This window comes from Parasteatoda tepidariorum, chromosome 7, assembly GCF_982258835.1.
Source record: "Parasteatoda tepidariorum strain Cologne lab strain chromosome 7, Ptep-v5.0, whole genome shotgun sequence".
Lineage (NCBI taxonomy): Eukaryota > Metazoa > Arthropoda > Arachnida > Araneae > Theridiidae > Parasteatoda > Parasteatoda tepidariorum.
Window position 1 is genome coordinate 72,671,786 of NC_141761.1, and position 14,292 is coordinate 72,686,077.

At 28.9% G+C, this 14,292-nt stretch overlaps 1 protein-coding gene across 1 annotated transcript in view; it reads right to left on the bottom strand.

The window, feature by feature from the left end:
- Window positions 1-9,019: 9,019 nt before the first annotated feature.
- Window positions 9,020-14,292, bottom strand: part of LOC107455611 (ATP-binding cassette sub-family G member 5) — a 51,380-nt gene continuing 46,107 nt past the window's right edge. The window contains exons 10-12 of the mRNA XM_043054604.3: window positions 13,183-13,321; window positions 11,430-11,615; window positions 9,020-9,848 (exon numbers count right to left, since the gene is read on the bottom strand). Of these exons, the coding sequence (XP_042910538.2) occupies window positions 9,485-9,848; window positions 11,430-11,615; window positions 13,183-13,321 (689 nt within the window). The 3' untranslated portion in view covers window positions 9,020-9,484. The remainder of the gene's footprint in view (window positions 9,849-11,429; window positions 11,616-13,182; window positions 13,322-14,292) is intronic.

A 14,292-nucleotide genomic window follows, 5' to 3' on the forward strand; every position in this document is an offset into this window, starting at 1 on the left:
GAAGACAAAATAATTTAAACTAGTTAATGGTTCTTGTGACAAGTGGAAAAATACAAAGCTTACAAGAACCAGTAGAAATTCAAATGATCAAAAATTAACTGGTAACTTAAGGTTAAAAAAGAGAAATATTGGCAAAAAAGATAGATTTCCGAATGATAAGAACAAAATATATAAAACTAAAATTTATGTCAATAGTAATTTTAAAGATAAAAATTTTAATTCAGATTATGATAAGGTTAAGGAATATAATTCAAAAATTTCTAATAACAATAAGAATAGTAATTGGGTAACTGAAGAGGATATAACAAAAAAAAATAGTAAAATAAAAGATACAAATGAAGGAGTAGAAAAAGTAAATAAACATGTAATGACCTCTAATAACAGTAACGATTCAGAATCTCTACCTATTATTTTGTTAAGATTTGGTAACTTAACCATTCCGGCTTTACTAGATACTGGTGCAAATCTTAGTTTAATTGATCCTATCACTCTTAATGAAATTAAAGAAAACACTAAAATAAGTTATTTATCTAGATCTGTAAGAATTCATACTATCGACAACAATACTGTTCCTTATATGTCTGCAATTTCTTCTAAATTCAAAATTGACACTAAATGGTTTCAAGGGATATTTTTTGTAACTAAGAATTCTTGGGCTTATAAATATAAAATAATTTTAGGGTATGATTTCATTCAACAGAATAAAATTGTTTTAGATATACCCAACAAAAAACTTATAGTGAACCATGATTCTTTTGATTTTCTCGAGGATACTCCTCGTATTGTAAATAATGTTTTAAGTGATGTAAAGATTGTAAATAATTTTGCTTTTGCACCAAAAAAGATTGTGATAGAACCCCATTCTCAAATATTAATTCAATTAGGTATATCTGAGGATATAAAAGATAGTAAACAAATGCTTTTTTCTCCAAACAAAAACAAACTAAATTATAATATCTATGCATCTGTTAATGAATTTAAGGATAAAAAATTCTGTACTTTAATCGAAAATAATACAGATAATAAGATTGTGATTAATAAAGGTACAAAATTAGGAAATGTTATTAGTATTAAAGATGATGATATAATTAAACCTAAAGAAAATACTAATTACCAAATTAACAATTTAAATCTAAATGAAATTCATCAACTGAGAAAAAAAGAACTTAATGCCTCTGATTTTGATTTGAGTCATTTAAATAAGGTAGATGCGGATAAGATACTTCAAGTTTTGTTAAACAATTATCAAGTTTTCTCTCAATCTTATACAACTTTAGGATCTACGGATGCAGTAGTACCTGAATTTAATTTATTGCATAACTTTTCTATCCAAACCAAACCATATCCGATTCCTAATATTGCAAAAAATTTTGCCAAAAAAGAGATTAAAGATCTACTAAATGCAGGAATAATTGAACCATCTTCTTCCAATTATTGTTTTCCTGTAATTTTTGTCAAAAAAAAGCCTTATGTTGATGATCCTGAATTGCAAAAATTCAGAATGGTTATAGATTATAGGTTACTTAACTCAGTTACTGAGACTTTCAAAATTTGTCTTCCAAAAATTAATGATATCTTGCATAACATTTCTGGAAAGTCATATTATAGTGTTTTAGATCTCAAAAGTGCATTTTTCCAAATAAAATTAAAAGAAAAGGACAAATCCAAATTAGCATTTTGTTGTGAGATAGGAAATTTCCAACCTACTCGTCTTCCTTTTGGTTCTCGCAACAGTACTTCTTTTTTCCATAACTTAATTTCTAAATGTTTAGATGACATTAAAGGTCCTAATGTGCAGTATTTTCTTGATGACATTGTTGTTGCTGCAGATTCCATTGAGGAAATGTCACAATTACTTGTTAAGGTTTTTGATAGATTAAAGAAATTTAATTTAACTCTAGATCCAGCTAAGATACAAATCTGTAAATCTAACATTAAATACTTAGGTTTTGATGTAAATTCTAATGGTTTCTCACCCGCTTCTGATAATATAGACAAAATTTTAAAATTTCCGGTTCCAAAAGATGTTAAACAAATTCAAACTTTTTTAGGTATGATTGGTTATTTTAGACATTTAATCTACAACTTTGCAGAGATCATCAAACCCATTGTAAACTTAACAAAAAAAAATTTTATTTTTAATTGGAATAAAGATTGTCAAGATGCTTTTGAAAATATATCTGAACAACTACTACTTAAACCAACTTTAAAGAATATAAATGAGGAACAAAAATTTTATTTGGTAACTGATGCTTCTAGCAGTGCTCTTTGTGGAATATTAATGCAAAAGAATAAGGACAATTTTGACCCTATAGAATTTTATTCTAGGCAGTTAACCCATTCTGAATCTAAATACCCATCTATCCGTAGGGAACTTTTAGCAATTGTAGATTCAATTAAACATTTCCATCAACATCTTTATGGAAAAAATTTTGTTATTTTTACGGATGCTAAGGCTTTAACTTTTCACATCAACTTACAAAAACAACCTGAGATAGTAGGCAGATGGTTAATGTATATGCAGGAATTTAATTATACAATTCAACATATTCCTGGTTTTAAGAATCCAGCCGATTACCTATCTAGAGTAACTAATGATAATGCTGTTGTAAATAATGCAAATATTTTTGAAGTTAATGATAAGCTTAAAATAGAGAATATAAAAAATTCTCAACAAAATTGTACACAAACTAAGGAAATCTTTAAAAAACTAAATGATAATGATAAACTAATTTCTAAAAAATTTTTTGTCAACAATGATGGTATTTTGATGATGAAGGTGAGACCACCTAAACATCCATATAAGACTTTAAATAGAATTTTTATACCCATCTCATTAAGAGGTGAAATTTTAAAGGCAGCACATGCTGCACATTTTGGCATTTTTAAGACCTATAATTTGTTAAAAAGAAATTATGCATGGTATGGGATGTTGGCAGACACCCAAAATTTTGTTGAATCTTGTGATGCATGTTTGGCAAATAAGCCCAAATCTAAAGTAACTGAGACTAAATTCATTGAAAAAGGTGATTTAAGTGTAGGACAAATTTTATCTATAGATATTGTTGGGAAACTACCCAGATCAATTGATAATAAATTTTTTATTTTAACTATTATTGACAATTATTCAAGGTATTTAGAGGCGATACCTTTAACTAACATTAAATCTTCAACAATTATAAATAATTTAAATGAACATTTTTCAAAATTTGGTTTGCCTCAATCCATTATTTCTGACAATGGTACCAACTTTACCTCTGAGGAGTTTCAAGATTTTATTGGGGCTTTAAACATTGAACATCGTAAAACTTCATTTTACTATCCTTTATCTAATGGTTTAATTGAGAGATCTCACAGAATTCTAAAAGAATCTATAGCTTCAATGTGTAACAATAGTTGGGAATGGACTAAAAAGCTTTTATTTTTCAAATTACACTATAATTCTTCTATCAACGTGGTAACAGGTTATACTCCTGCTGAACTATTTTTTGGTCGTAATTTAAATCTCCCTTTAAATACAAGTGTTAATACCAACAGTGAAGAAAACCCATCAGACTATATCAAAAAATTAAGACAACAAATTGCAGAGACTAGAGAAATAGTAAGTCGAAATGAAAACAAATATTTTGAAATGCATAGAAAATATATAAAAGGTAGACCAACTCCTAATTATGATTGTAAAGATCTTGTTTACTTAAAGATAAATACTGATGTAAATTCTCTAAATCCCAAATATGAAGGTCCTTTTGAAATAACAAAAAAATTTAGGAATAATAATTACCTAATACACATTAAAGATAAGCAAAGAGACCTATACAAAAAATTTCATGTTAGTAAACTTTTTAAGAAAAGAATTTTAAGAAAGGAATTAGAGAATGAGATGGTCAAGGAACATGATTTGAGTATAGAATACTAATGAGTAAGATTATACTAAATCTAATTAAAGATTTGAATTGTTGTGTTTGAAAATAATGATAATGAGTTTAATTTTCTGGTGAAAATACAAATGGTTTAAGTTGATGAATATTATTTTGTTTTTACATTTCTATTTTTTGAATTGCATTTTTCCAAATTTAGGCCAAAATTTGATTCAATGTGTTATGGCTGGTCCAGATTTCATTGAATAGGAAAAATCCTGTTCAAAGTTAGCAAATTATTTGTATTACCATATATATATTTTTGACCATTTATTTAAAATTTTTACTTTTTGATGTTGAACTCATCATATTGTCAGACAAATACATAAATTCGATTTAGAAATCACATAATGTGAGAGGAGGAGAATATATATAAATTAAGCTAAATCACATTGGTAAATAAAAGTTATAAAATGAAATAAAGTAACATAAGAATAAAATATTTTGAAAGAGAATTGAGAAAATAAAATTTGTTTTTTTTGTAAAATTTAGTACCAGAGTAGGATTATAAAAAAGATGTAGCTACATAGATGTTAAAAAAAAATATGCAAACTCTGGTTATAAACATATGTAGTATATATTTATGTATTCAAACTTATCATTTATACTAAAGACAGTAGTGTTAAGGTATGTAAGTTTGAATTGTATATAGTATGATAATTCCTTACTCTACGCTTGTAGAGAATCTGTTTGTGTTTTGAGAGAGAGAGTGAGATACATTAATTTCCCAAAGGAAACGACAATAATGGTTGTGATTTATGTATTATATATTCAGGAATTTTTGATATGTGTTTATTTGTGATATTCTTTTTTCTTTTACATGTTCCTCAGAGGTCACATCACAAAAAAAAATTTTGGTACATATAAAAATTTTTTTTATTCATTTTTTTTCCTTTTAAGGAAGGATAATGTTACACATTGTAACAATAATTTTTGAGGCACTAATAAGACTTTGAATGCTTCACACTCTTTATTGATAAGAACTTTTCACACTCCAAGGTTTATTCTACTTTGAATTCTTCACACTCTTCATTGATAAGAACTTTTCACACTCCACGGAACTTTTCACACTCGACGGTTTATTCTAATAATGTTTTTTGACAAGTCTCCAGATTCCCATGACTATGGTTCAGGATTCTAGGGGCAGATAGAGCCAAATTCCAACTCGAGGGCAGAGACACCTACATCCAGATTTTGGGAAGGAAGTATTGGAATGGTGGCAACGATAGTGAAGCGTCCCTTTGGAAGTAATTTGATACCTGAGTCGATGATGTGAGTTGGTGAGGAGCGGAGGCTTCGGCCTGCCGTTGTTCTCTCCAAGAACGGAGAGCAGCGTTTGATTTTCAATAATGAAATTGTGATAATTCTTCAGGATCCATCTTGATCCGTAAAATTTGTAGTGTGATAATTTTTCAGGATCCATCTTGATCTGTAAAGTTTGTAGTGGAATACAATGATCTAAATTAATATTTGATTTCTACATTAATGTAAAAATTATTAGAAATATGCATTTTTTTATTTAAGTGTGACCTCATTATGATGTGATGGAATAAATTTGTGTAAGTAAATCTTTTGTCGTTTTCTTAGGATTATGTTTCTTTTTTTATTTCAGCTTAATCTACTTATATCTAAATTTAATATTTATTTTCCAGAGACTCCTTTTAGCTTTATACTACCACTAAATTGTTAAGTTATCCACCACATGTGGCAGTAAATTTAATCAGTTAATTGCTAGATTATTTAGGATGATTGTATCCAATATTCTATCTAATTCTATATTACGGCTAATTTGATTAAGTTTTATTTAATGATTTTCTTTTTGTTCATTAATGATATTCTACTTCATCACCATAAACTTTAATTCTTTTTTTTACACCACACAGCAGCCTAATCTATTAGCACTAAATATCATATATACCACCATTTAATACTCTCCATCTTATCCGCATTATCCCCAGATTGTATTTTCCTCCATTTAGACCCCTTAAAATTTGAGGAAGAAGTGATGATTGTGGATTTGCTTTGAAATTTCAAACGTACCAATAAAGAATTCAAAAATTCGGCAACAAGGTTCACCAATAAGGGTTAATATCTACCTTAATTAGTTCCTTAATTTTAAGTATTTGGCCTTTTCAAGTCAAATACTCATTCAAAATTTCTATTTTATCGCATGGGGTATAAATATTTAATAAATATTTCTATCATTAAGCAAAGTAACAGAGCGTACGAGTATAAGTGATTAATACCTATACAAATTTCTAGATTTTATCTATCTTTATTTCTTTTAAAATTTAAAAAAATAGCAAAAATAAATTTTTTGTTACTGAACATTCTGCAAAAAATGAAAAGCGAACAAATAAAGATAGGGTATACTTTGTGCTAACTATGAATGAAGCAAACCGAATAAAGCACAAATATGTATTGACACAGACATATTTATAATTTCGATTCCTTCAACAAAACCTTTCTGTGTAGAAACCAAAAAATATCAGAGAATTGGAACAAGACAAGCGCATTGCAATTAGGAAAACTTGGTTTAACCAATAGGGGAAGAGTAATGAGCTTGAATAAGGTAGTAAAAAAGAAAGGTAAGAAACAGGTGTGAGAAAGTTGAGATGTTATTTAACATTTCATTGGAATAATTTAACGGAATTTAGGGAAGGGAAGCAATTAGTGAGGCTATTATAAAGTTACTCGAGAACACAAGTGTTGCTAATTTAGAGAAATGTCAATGATTTCTAGTGCCATACTGTGATGCCACAATTGGCATTACATATTTATTTTCTATCCTTTTAAAATATCTTTCATTACTTAAGCTTTTTTTTTATTAGTAGAATTATATTTAAAATAAATCAAAGACTTAATCTTTTAGAACGAACATAAAATATTTATTTCCTCTCTTCTAGATAACGGTAACGGATACTTTTTATTTCATTACTAATGCAGACTTATTAATTCACTGTCGCCTCAAATCGAAAACAAAAATCTATTTATAACTTTTTATTCCAAACTTCCAACTGCTAAATGTTTCTGTTGCATGGTTGTAATGATTCTCATAAATTTGTTGGCGACTCGTAATCGCCAAGGTATTCTTTTAAACCCATATTGATATGCTAGTTGGCTTTATTTTGGCTATGATATATTATGATAAATCGCCAAATTATGGATCTCCTACCCATACTTTCTACGTCCATTGGGAATAATTATATTCACTTGGAATTCAAAATTTGTAGTGACTAGGTGTCCCCTTTGGGGGCTCTCCTGTCCCAGTCATTCTAACGGTTTAAAAAGATATGCACAAAAACTTCTTAATGTGGAAGTTACATTTCCTTGATCCCTTCAAGGGATTTATTTTTGATAATTGGTAATTATCATGATGATTTGTATTGATGGCCATTCTCTATAATCTTCAAGAAATATTGCTTAATAAATTGGATTTTCATATTCACGATTCATATTAATTTCCTGGAGACTTTCATTTTGTTTCATCCCTTTACTTTTATTAATGGCCTAAATGAACAATCATGAATTCCACTATACGAATATTGGCGGCTACTGACGGAGGACCAAATCTCCCCCACACATGTTTAATTATTTTCAACGTTTAGTTTAGCCTCGACTAGAGCCCCGCTCCCTTATTGACTTTTATAAGAAAAGATTTAAGTAATGATGTAAATTTGTAAACAGCAAACTCTCTACAAATTAGTGTGCTATATTTTCATTCATACCTTTTTTTATTAATGGTCACTCCATAATACCTCTTTTTTATCTTTTTTAATAATTGTAAAGCATATAAATATGCCCTGGAATTTAACAACAAAAATTAGAGAGTAGGAAAAATATTTAAATCAATTCATATTTTATTTTAGATGCTAAGAAGAAAATTATTTTTCGTGATTCGACATTATTAAGGAAAAACATCCATGTATTTTATAGAATTAAATTTTAACAAAATATAATGAAAATGATCAAGAAGAATTTCAAAATTTCAATTACAAATTATATAAGAAAACTTAAAAACTATCGCCTAACTAGTAGCTTAGCCTCTTCATTATCTCGGTTCACATTTGTGGTCCTTCGATTCTTAGCTTTTGAAAACACGCTATAATAAAATATGTAGTTTTACCTTCACTAAACATTCGTAGGTATTTAAGCTTTCTGGGAATTCCACAATGTATGCAGAACATGTAAGCGTGTTGAATTTCACAGAAACAAAAGTCATTTTCGAAAAATGACGCTAAATCCACGTGCTCGAATGTAACTAATTTTAAATATTATATAACTTAGTTATTCTGAAAATACTATATTTTCTTTTGACTTAGTAGTTTTGTTATCTGTATGAAGCTTTTAAATTTAAAAAATAATGCAATGAAAAACATGCAGGTCCACGTATGTATACCTTGGTACGTATGGCAAATTTTATGACAGCGTAGTAGTCAAATGAAATTTCACAGTATTACAAGTATTCAATTTCATATCTATTTAGCTATATTTTTATATGTATTTTTCTTAATTGTTTTATATAATGATACATACACACATTTAACAACTAACTTTTTGTGTTTTTTTTTCTCCTTAATTTTGAAATTTTACCCCCAAGAATTAATTTTCTTTAGTTTTGAATATTAGATTCGATTCAATAATTATTTATTTTGCGTGGTTTGCATATGTAAAATAGTTTTGAAGCTGAGATTTCATGCATAAGGTTATGTTAGTAATACATAGGCATTTTATTTAGGTTTGCATCTCATCGTAATTTTTTTTTCTAAATAATTATTAAATCTATTCATCACATTTAAATAGAGCATAATACAACCTTTTGCATGTTTGTACATAATTTAGGTGCAATTTAGCATTTTAAATATTTATACTATTTTACTTAGTTAAAATCCGAGGTCAACGTATGCGTAACTAAAATTATTAGCCCTTTGGTATTCTAATTCATATTCTGATGATCTTATTATTACTTATGGCTGTAAAATACAATTTTGGAACTGTAAAGTATGTTTTGCTATATTCCTCTATACTTCAGTAGAGAAGAGGTCATGTTCATAAGCAGCAAGATGCTGTGTATGACATGGAAATATTTAGTCACACAAACATTAGTTAAAAATATATTTATTAATGTTAGAAAAACACAATTTTATTGTAAAATCTTATCAAAACACATTCATTTTCTAAAATGTTTACAATTAAGTCATTTTTGTAAACAGTATCTTGTATACGGATCAAAAATATCTACATACTGGTAAATAAAATATTCTCCTTACATTATGCATATTAAAAAGTATACACAAAATTAAAATCTCATTCAACGAAAATTTAAATAAAGTGTAGACGTTAATTTTAAATAGAAAACTTCATTCACTTTTGCTTTAATCTCGATTCCTTAGTACCTCAAACTGTCAATAGCCTCAGTATGTTAATTTTATTGGAATCGAAGATCAACAGTTCGCATTGCTGATTTGCAAAGGTTTCCCTAGCAGTTCCACATCGGTTTGTGCCAAGTTGTTCTTTGATGCAGAATATTTCTATGAGCAAGCCGCTGGAGTGAAAAGTTAGGACAGTTAATTTCTGAACTTGGTTTTAATAAAAGCTGGCAGAGGCACTAGATGAAGTATTGTGTTTAAAACCCACATACCACCCACAAAAACGAAGCACAGACCAAAGTTCATCCAGTACTGCAAGTCTGAATCTTCAATTCTACCACTTGCTGGATATTTTTGAAGTAGGTAATGGTTTCCATCAATGTAAATACAGCTACCGGGAATGTTGCTGTTGCATGGCAATGCTTCAGTTCCATTTAAATAGTTTGCTCGATCCAACCTCGGGTTGAAAGAGAACTCGTTTTCTTGTAAAAACGCTCCTGCATAACGGTAAAGGACACCGTAAGTCAGGTAGTAAAACCACTCTGGAAGTGCAGTTAGACTCCTAAAAGAAAGAACATTTTTTTTTGTTAGTTAGCTATATGCATCAAGTAATTGAAGCTTGTATCTAATTTGAAAACAAATAAAATACAACACACTTTAATTACAAAATTTAAATGATATTGAATCATCTATGACAGGGATGGCGAACCAATGGCGCGCGTGCCATTTATGGCACGCAACACACTATTCCGGGCACGCCACTGATCACAAAGTTCCCTATGAAGCGTATTAACAATTAAATTAAAATTCACATAAAACAAACAATTATTAACAAAAAAACTAACAATTAATACCAAAAAAAAAATTAATAACCATAAAAAAAAAACAAGCTAACACTAAATAACCAGCAAAAGAAAATTTAACAGTCCTGCTTAAACTAACATCTTACAGCCTAATGTAAGTTATGTGTCTTCTAATCTGCAACAACAGAAGTCACACTGTACTTTAAGTTGAATTACGCTTGAATTGAGACATTGCAAAATATGTTTTTTTCATAGTAAATAAAGAGTTTTGATTTGATGGTATTTAGTATTATTATTTTCCCAATAATCACGAAGTCAAAATTATTTGGCGGCATGTCCATGACCTCATTAACAATTTTTTGAAAAAATGGCACATTGGTGCATAAAGGTTCGCCACCCCTGATCTATGATGTATTTTTCAACATTTCCCTTTACTGCTTCGCACAGTTTTCTACATTTTTGAATTGGGAAAAACCTTTGAACAGAAATAGCGTGCTTCTGCTTTAAAGAACGTCACAGAATCAATATGACGAGAAGATAATGTGAAAATGGGAACAAACAATAAAGGGTTTCGAAATTCATAATATCAAGTAGATGAAATGTAACCGTGGTCACATATTTACGAAATATTTTTATGAGGTCAAGTGCTTAAACGCCGTCTAAAATGAAAGGTTTGACAGAAGCAAAAAATTGTGAAGTATCGAGGAAATGACTCTTTTAGCACAATAAGATTGTTTACTGGAAAATAAATTTGTACATAATTAACATAGGATCTCATAATGTAATCTTTAGATCCATCTAGTAGTGGTAAAGCAAAAATTGTAGCGACATGTAGACATTTTTGATTTATAGAGTATTTACAGACTTTTTAGTGCAGAACTTTAATTTATTTAAAGTTGATAAAAGGAAAGTCGGGCTTCATATTGTTTTCTAAAACATTTTACTACGTTGAAAGAAAAGGTAGTTTAATTTTATAATTTCCCAGAACATTTTAAAAATTTAATTTGAAAGATAATTTTTTAAAAATATAAGTTTGCAAAATATCAAGTTTAATAAATTAATAAAGTTAAATTTACTAACTTCATTAACTTAATATTTTATTTAATGTACAGAAAAATTTAATGTGCAGCATTTAAAATTTGCTGGCTGCGCTTAATCGAGAAACATGTACATTTCGGTATTCTTACTAATTTTCTAATACCAGTTTGACAATTTAACTTAAATCGATTATTGATCCTTATATCTGTTGTTGAAAGCAAAGTTTCAACAGAGACTATCTGTTACAAAGGAATAAGAACGTGAAAAAAAATTGTGTGTACACCAAAGAAAAGTTCTCTTACTTAACAGTTCCACTTGCAAATGTGATATAAATAATAAGTATGTAAATGCTTGTGATGAATGATGTGTATGAAGACTTAATTATTATCATCAAAGATACAGTTTGTTGCTCAGCAAAAATATAGACAGTCCAAAGAACGGCACAGAAAGTTATCCATCTCTCCCATTCTTCTCTCAAATTTCCACCTCTAAAATTAGAAAAAGAAAAGAAATGAGGTTTAGTAAATCAAATAAAAAGTTATGTGCATCAATTTAAGCAATTGAAAAGAATATAAACAAAAGGCTAAATAAGTTGATTTAATATTAGGTGCAAATATAGTTCAATTTTAAAGAAACTGTGTTGCAGGCTAATTTATGATGTTCCTAATTTTATATTAATATTTATGATGTTCTGTAAATTGTAATATGCATTTTTAGAAGTCTTTTTAAAAATGAAGCAAAATTGCGTATAAGGTATGAAGAAAAGTTTGTTGATTGAAAATGTTGAGGATGTATTTTCAATTGTCCATATTTTATTTCAGAATGATATAGGCGCTTTGGAATAAGTATATTGAAAATCATAAATATTATTTAGTCATATCTGGTTCTTCATTAAATCTACCATTTAAAGAAAAATAAAATACGATTGAATCATAAAAACTTTTATTTTTGCAAATATGGAGAACCAACAAAATAAAAATCTTCATTTTTAATATACATATGAATTTATAAAATACTAAATTTTGAAAATTGACCGGAGGGTGTGCCCGCAACGCAAAGCACCTCCGCCTATCAAGAAATCAAGAATGCCAGTGTCATTAGTTTTCACCCAAGAAAGTTGAGGAATCCATGCATCGGCAATTAATTAGTATCTGCAATTAATAAGTATTAGTATAGCCAAGGCTCTTTTTCTTAGCCTTAAACATTCACATGTGTTGGGGGAAGAGAAGGAAATGTGAGAAAAAATTACGAAACTTAATAAAATCGAAACATTTAGCAATCTTGTAACGATTTTTGAATTCTATGAAAATGTGTTAGGCAGAGCCGTGGTGGCTTATGGGATAGAGCGCACACCTCCCAATGAGGTGAACCGAGTTCAAATCCCAGTGATGACTTGTCGATTCAAATTCCGCACCCGGCTCACACCGAGCACAGTGCTGACATAAAATATCCTCAGAGTAGACGGATCATGGGTTAGAGTCCCCTTGCCATCAGGCTAACCGTTGAAGTTTTTCATGAATTTTACTCTACATGTAGAGCAAATGCGGGTTAGTTCCATTAAAAAAGTCTTCCAAGAAGGCAAGTTTCTCACAATACTTGATCCAGGAGTTCCCTTGTCTTCTGGATTGGGTGCAAATTTACAAGGATACGGAGTTGAACATTGGTAATCGTAAATCCTAAATTGGGTCGGCTGTTCAACAACGCTTATAAAATAAAATAAAAAATTTTTTTTTAAAAATAAAATGTGTCAGGCATATTTAGAGGGAATCTCTAAAAGGGAATTTTATTCCGTACACAATTCAAGGTTATGACATTAAAAGATTACCGATTATATAAATAAGTTTTATTTATTGAAAAAAGGATAAAGTATAATAATAATTCAGTTTTTCTTAAATGTAAGAAATATGTTATGCATATTTCATAGCATAACGTAAGCAAGTATAACATAATGATTGTAAACTAATGTATCAAAGAAATAAAAGAAAGTAATGTGTTTTCTAAATCTGATAAAGCAGTATTCAGCAAAGCAGCAGGGCAAAAATTTACAGTACTCACGCATAAATTATAGTTGCTCCAGCAGTTACAGTAATTATGCTAAGAGGTAAACTGTAAAATATACTGGACAGAACAAAAAGTGGACCTTTGTAGATTCCTTCTCTGCTCTCTTGATAGTAGCGATTGCGATGAGGGGCATCTGTATAAGGAAAAAAAATTATTATATGCAAAACGACGCACAATCTGATACATTTTTCACAGGAAGATACATATTTAAAAAGTAACAGATTATAATGGGAATCTCGACTTCTATATTTGAATGCGAAGAAAAAGTTCTCCTGACCCGTTAATTACTTCATTTTTTAAAATCCATCAAATATCAACATCTTACAATCAAGTACCATCCAATAACCAAGTGAATATCAACATTTAATTACAAATCAAGCATCAAGTGAATATATGCTAATCATTTGGCTGATAATATAATATGAGTCTATAATTTCTAGTTGCCAGGTAATGTGCAAGAATATCTTGATCACAAAAGATGATTCTCAGCCATTGTCTTATAACTCTGAAAAGTACAGCCTGAAGTGGTAAACTGTATAACATACAAAAACAATGCATACATTGATGCAAGATGCTTTATTAAAAATATAACAGAATTATAATGTGAATCTTGAATTTCATATCTGAATGCAGATGGAAAAAATTCTCCCGACAGATTTATGATCTCATTTTTCAAAAAACATAAAATAACAAGTGAATATCAACATCGAATTACAAGTCAAGTCTGAAGTGATTATATGCTAATCATTTGGCCGACAATACTATATACGTCTATAATTTCCAATTGCCAGGCAATTTGAAAGAATGTCTTGATCACGAAAAATGATTTTTAACTATCGTCTTATGACTATAAAAAATTTTTTTAATACACCCTAGCCAAATACGATTGAATTCGACATCAAAGATTTGTTACTTTTATTCATTTTTGCAACTTCGTTTAAATTTTTGTACTATTATAATTTCATTCAGCTCTGTGAGATTGAGTTTTAAATATAATTTTCTGATCTTTTAAGATTAAAGAAACAAGCAACATTCTAAAAAAAACGAAAAAATTGATATTCTTTTCGTTTAAAAATATGTTATGTTTTGATAACTTAATTTTTT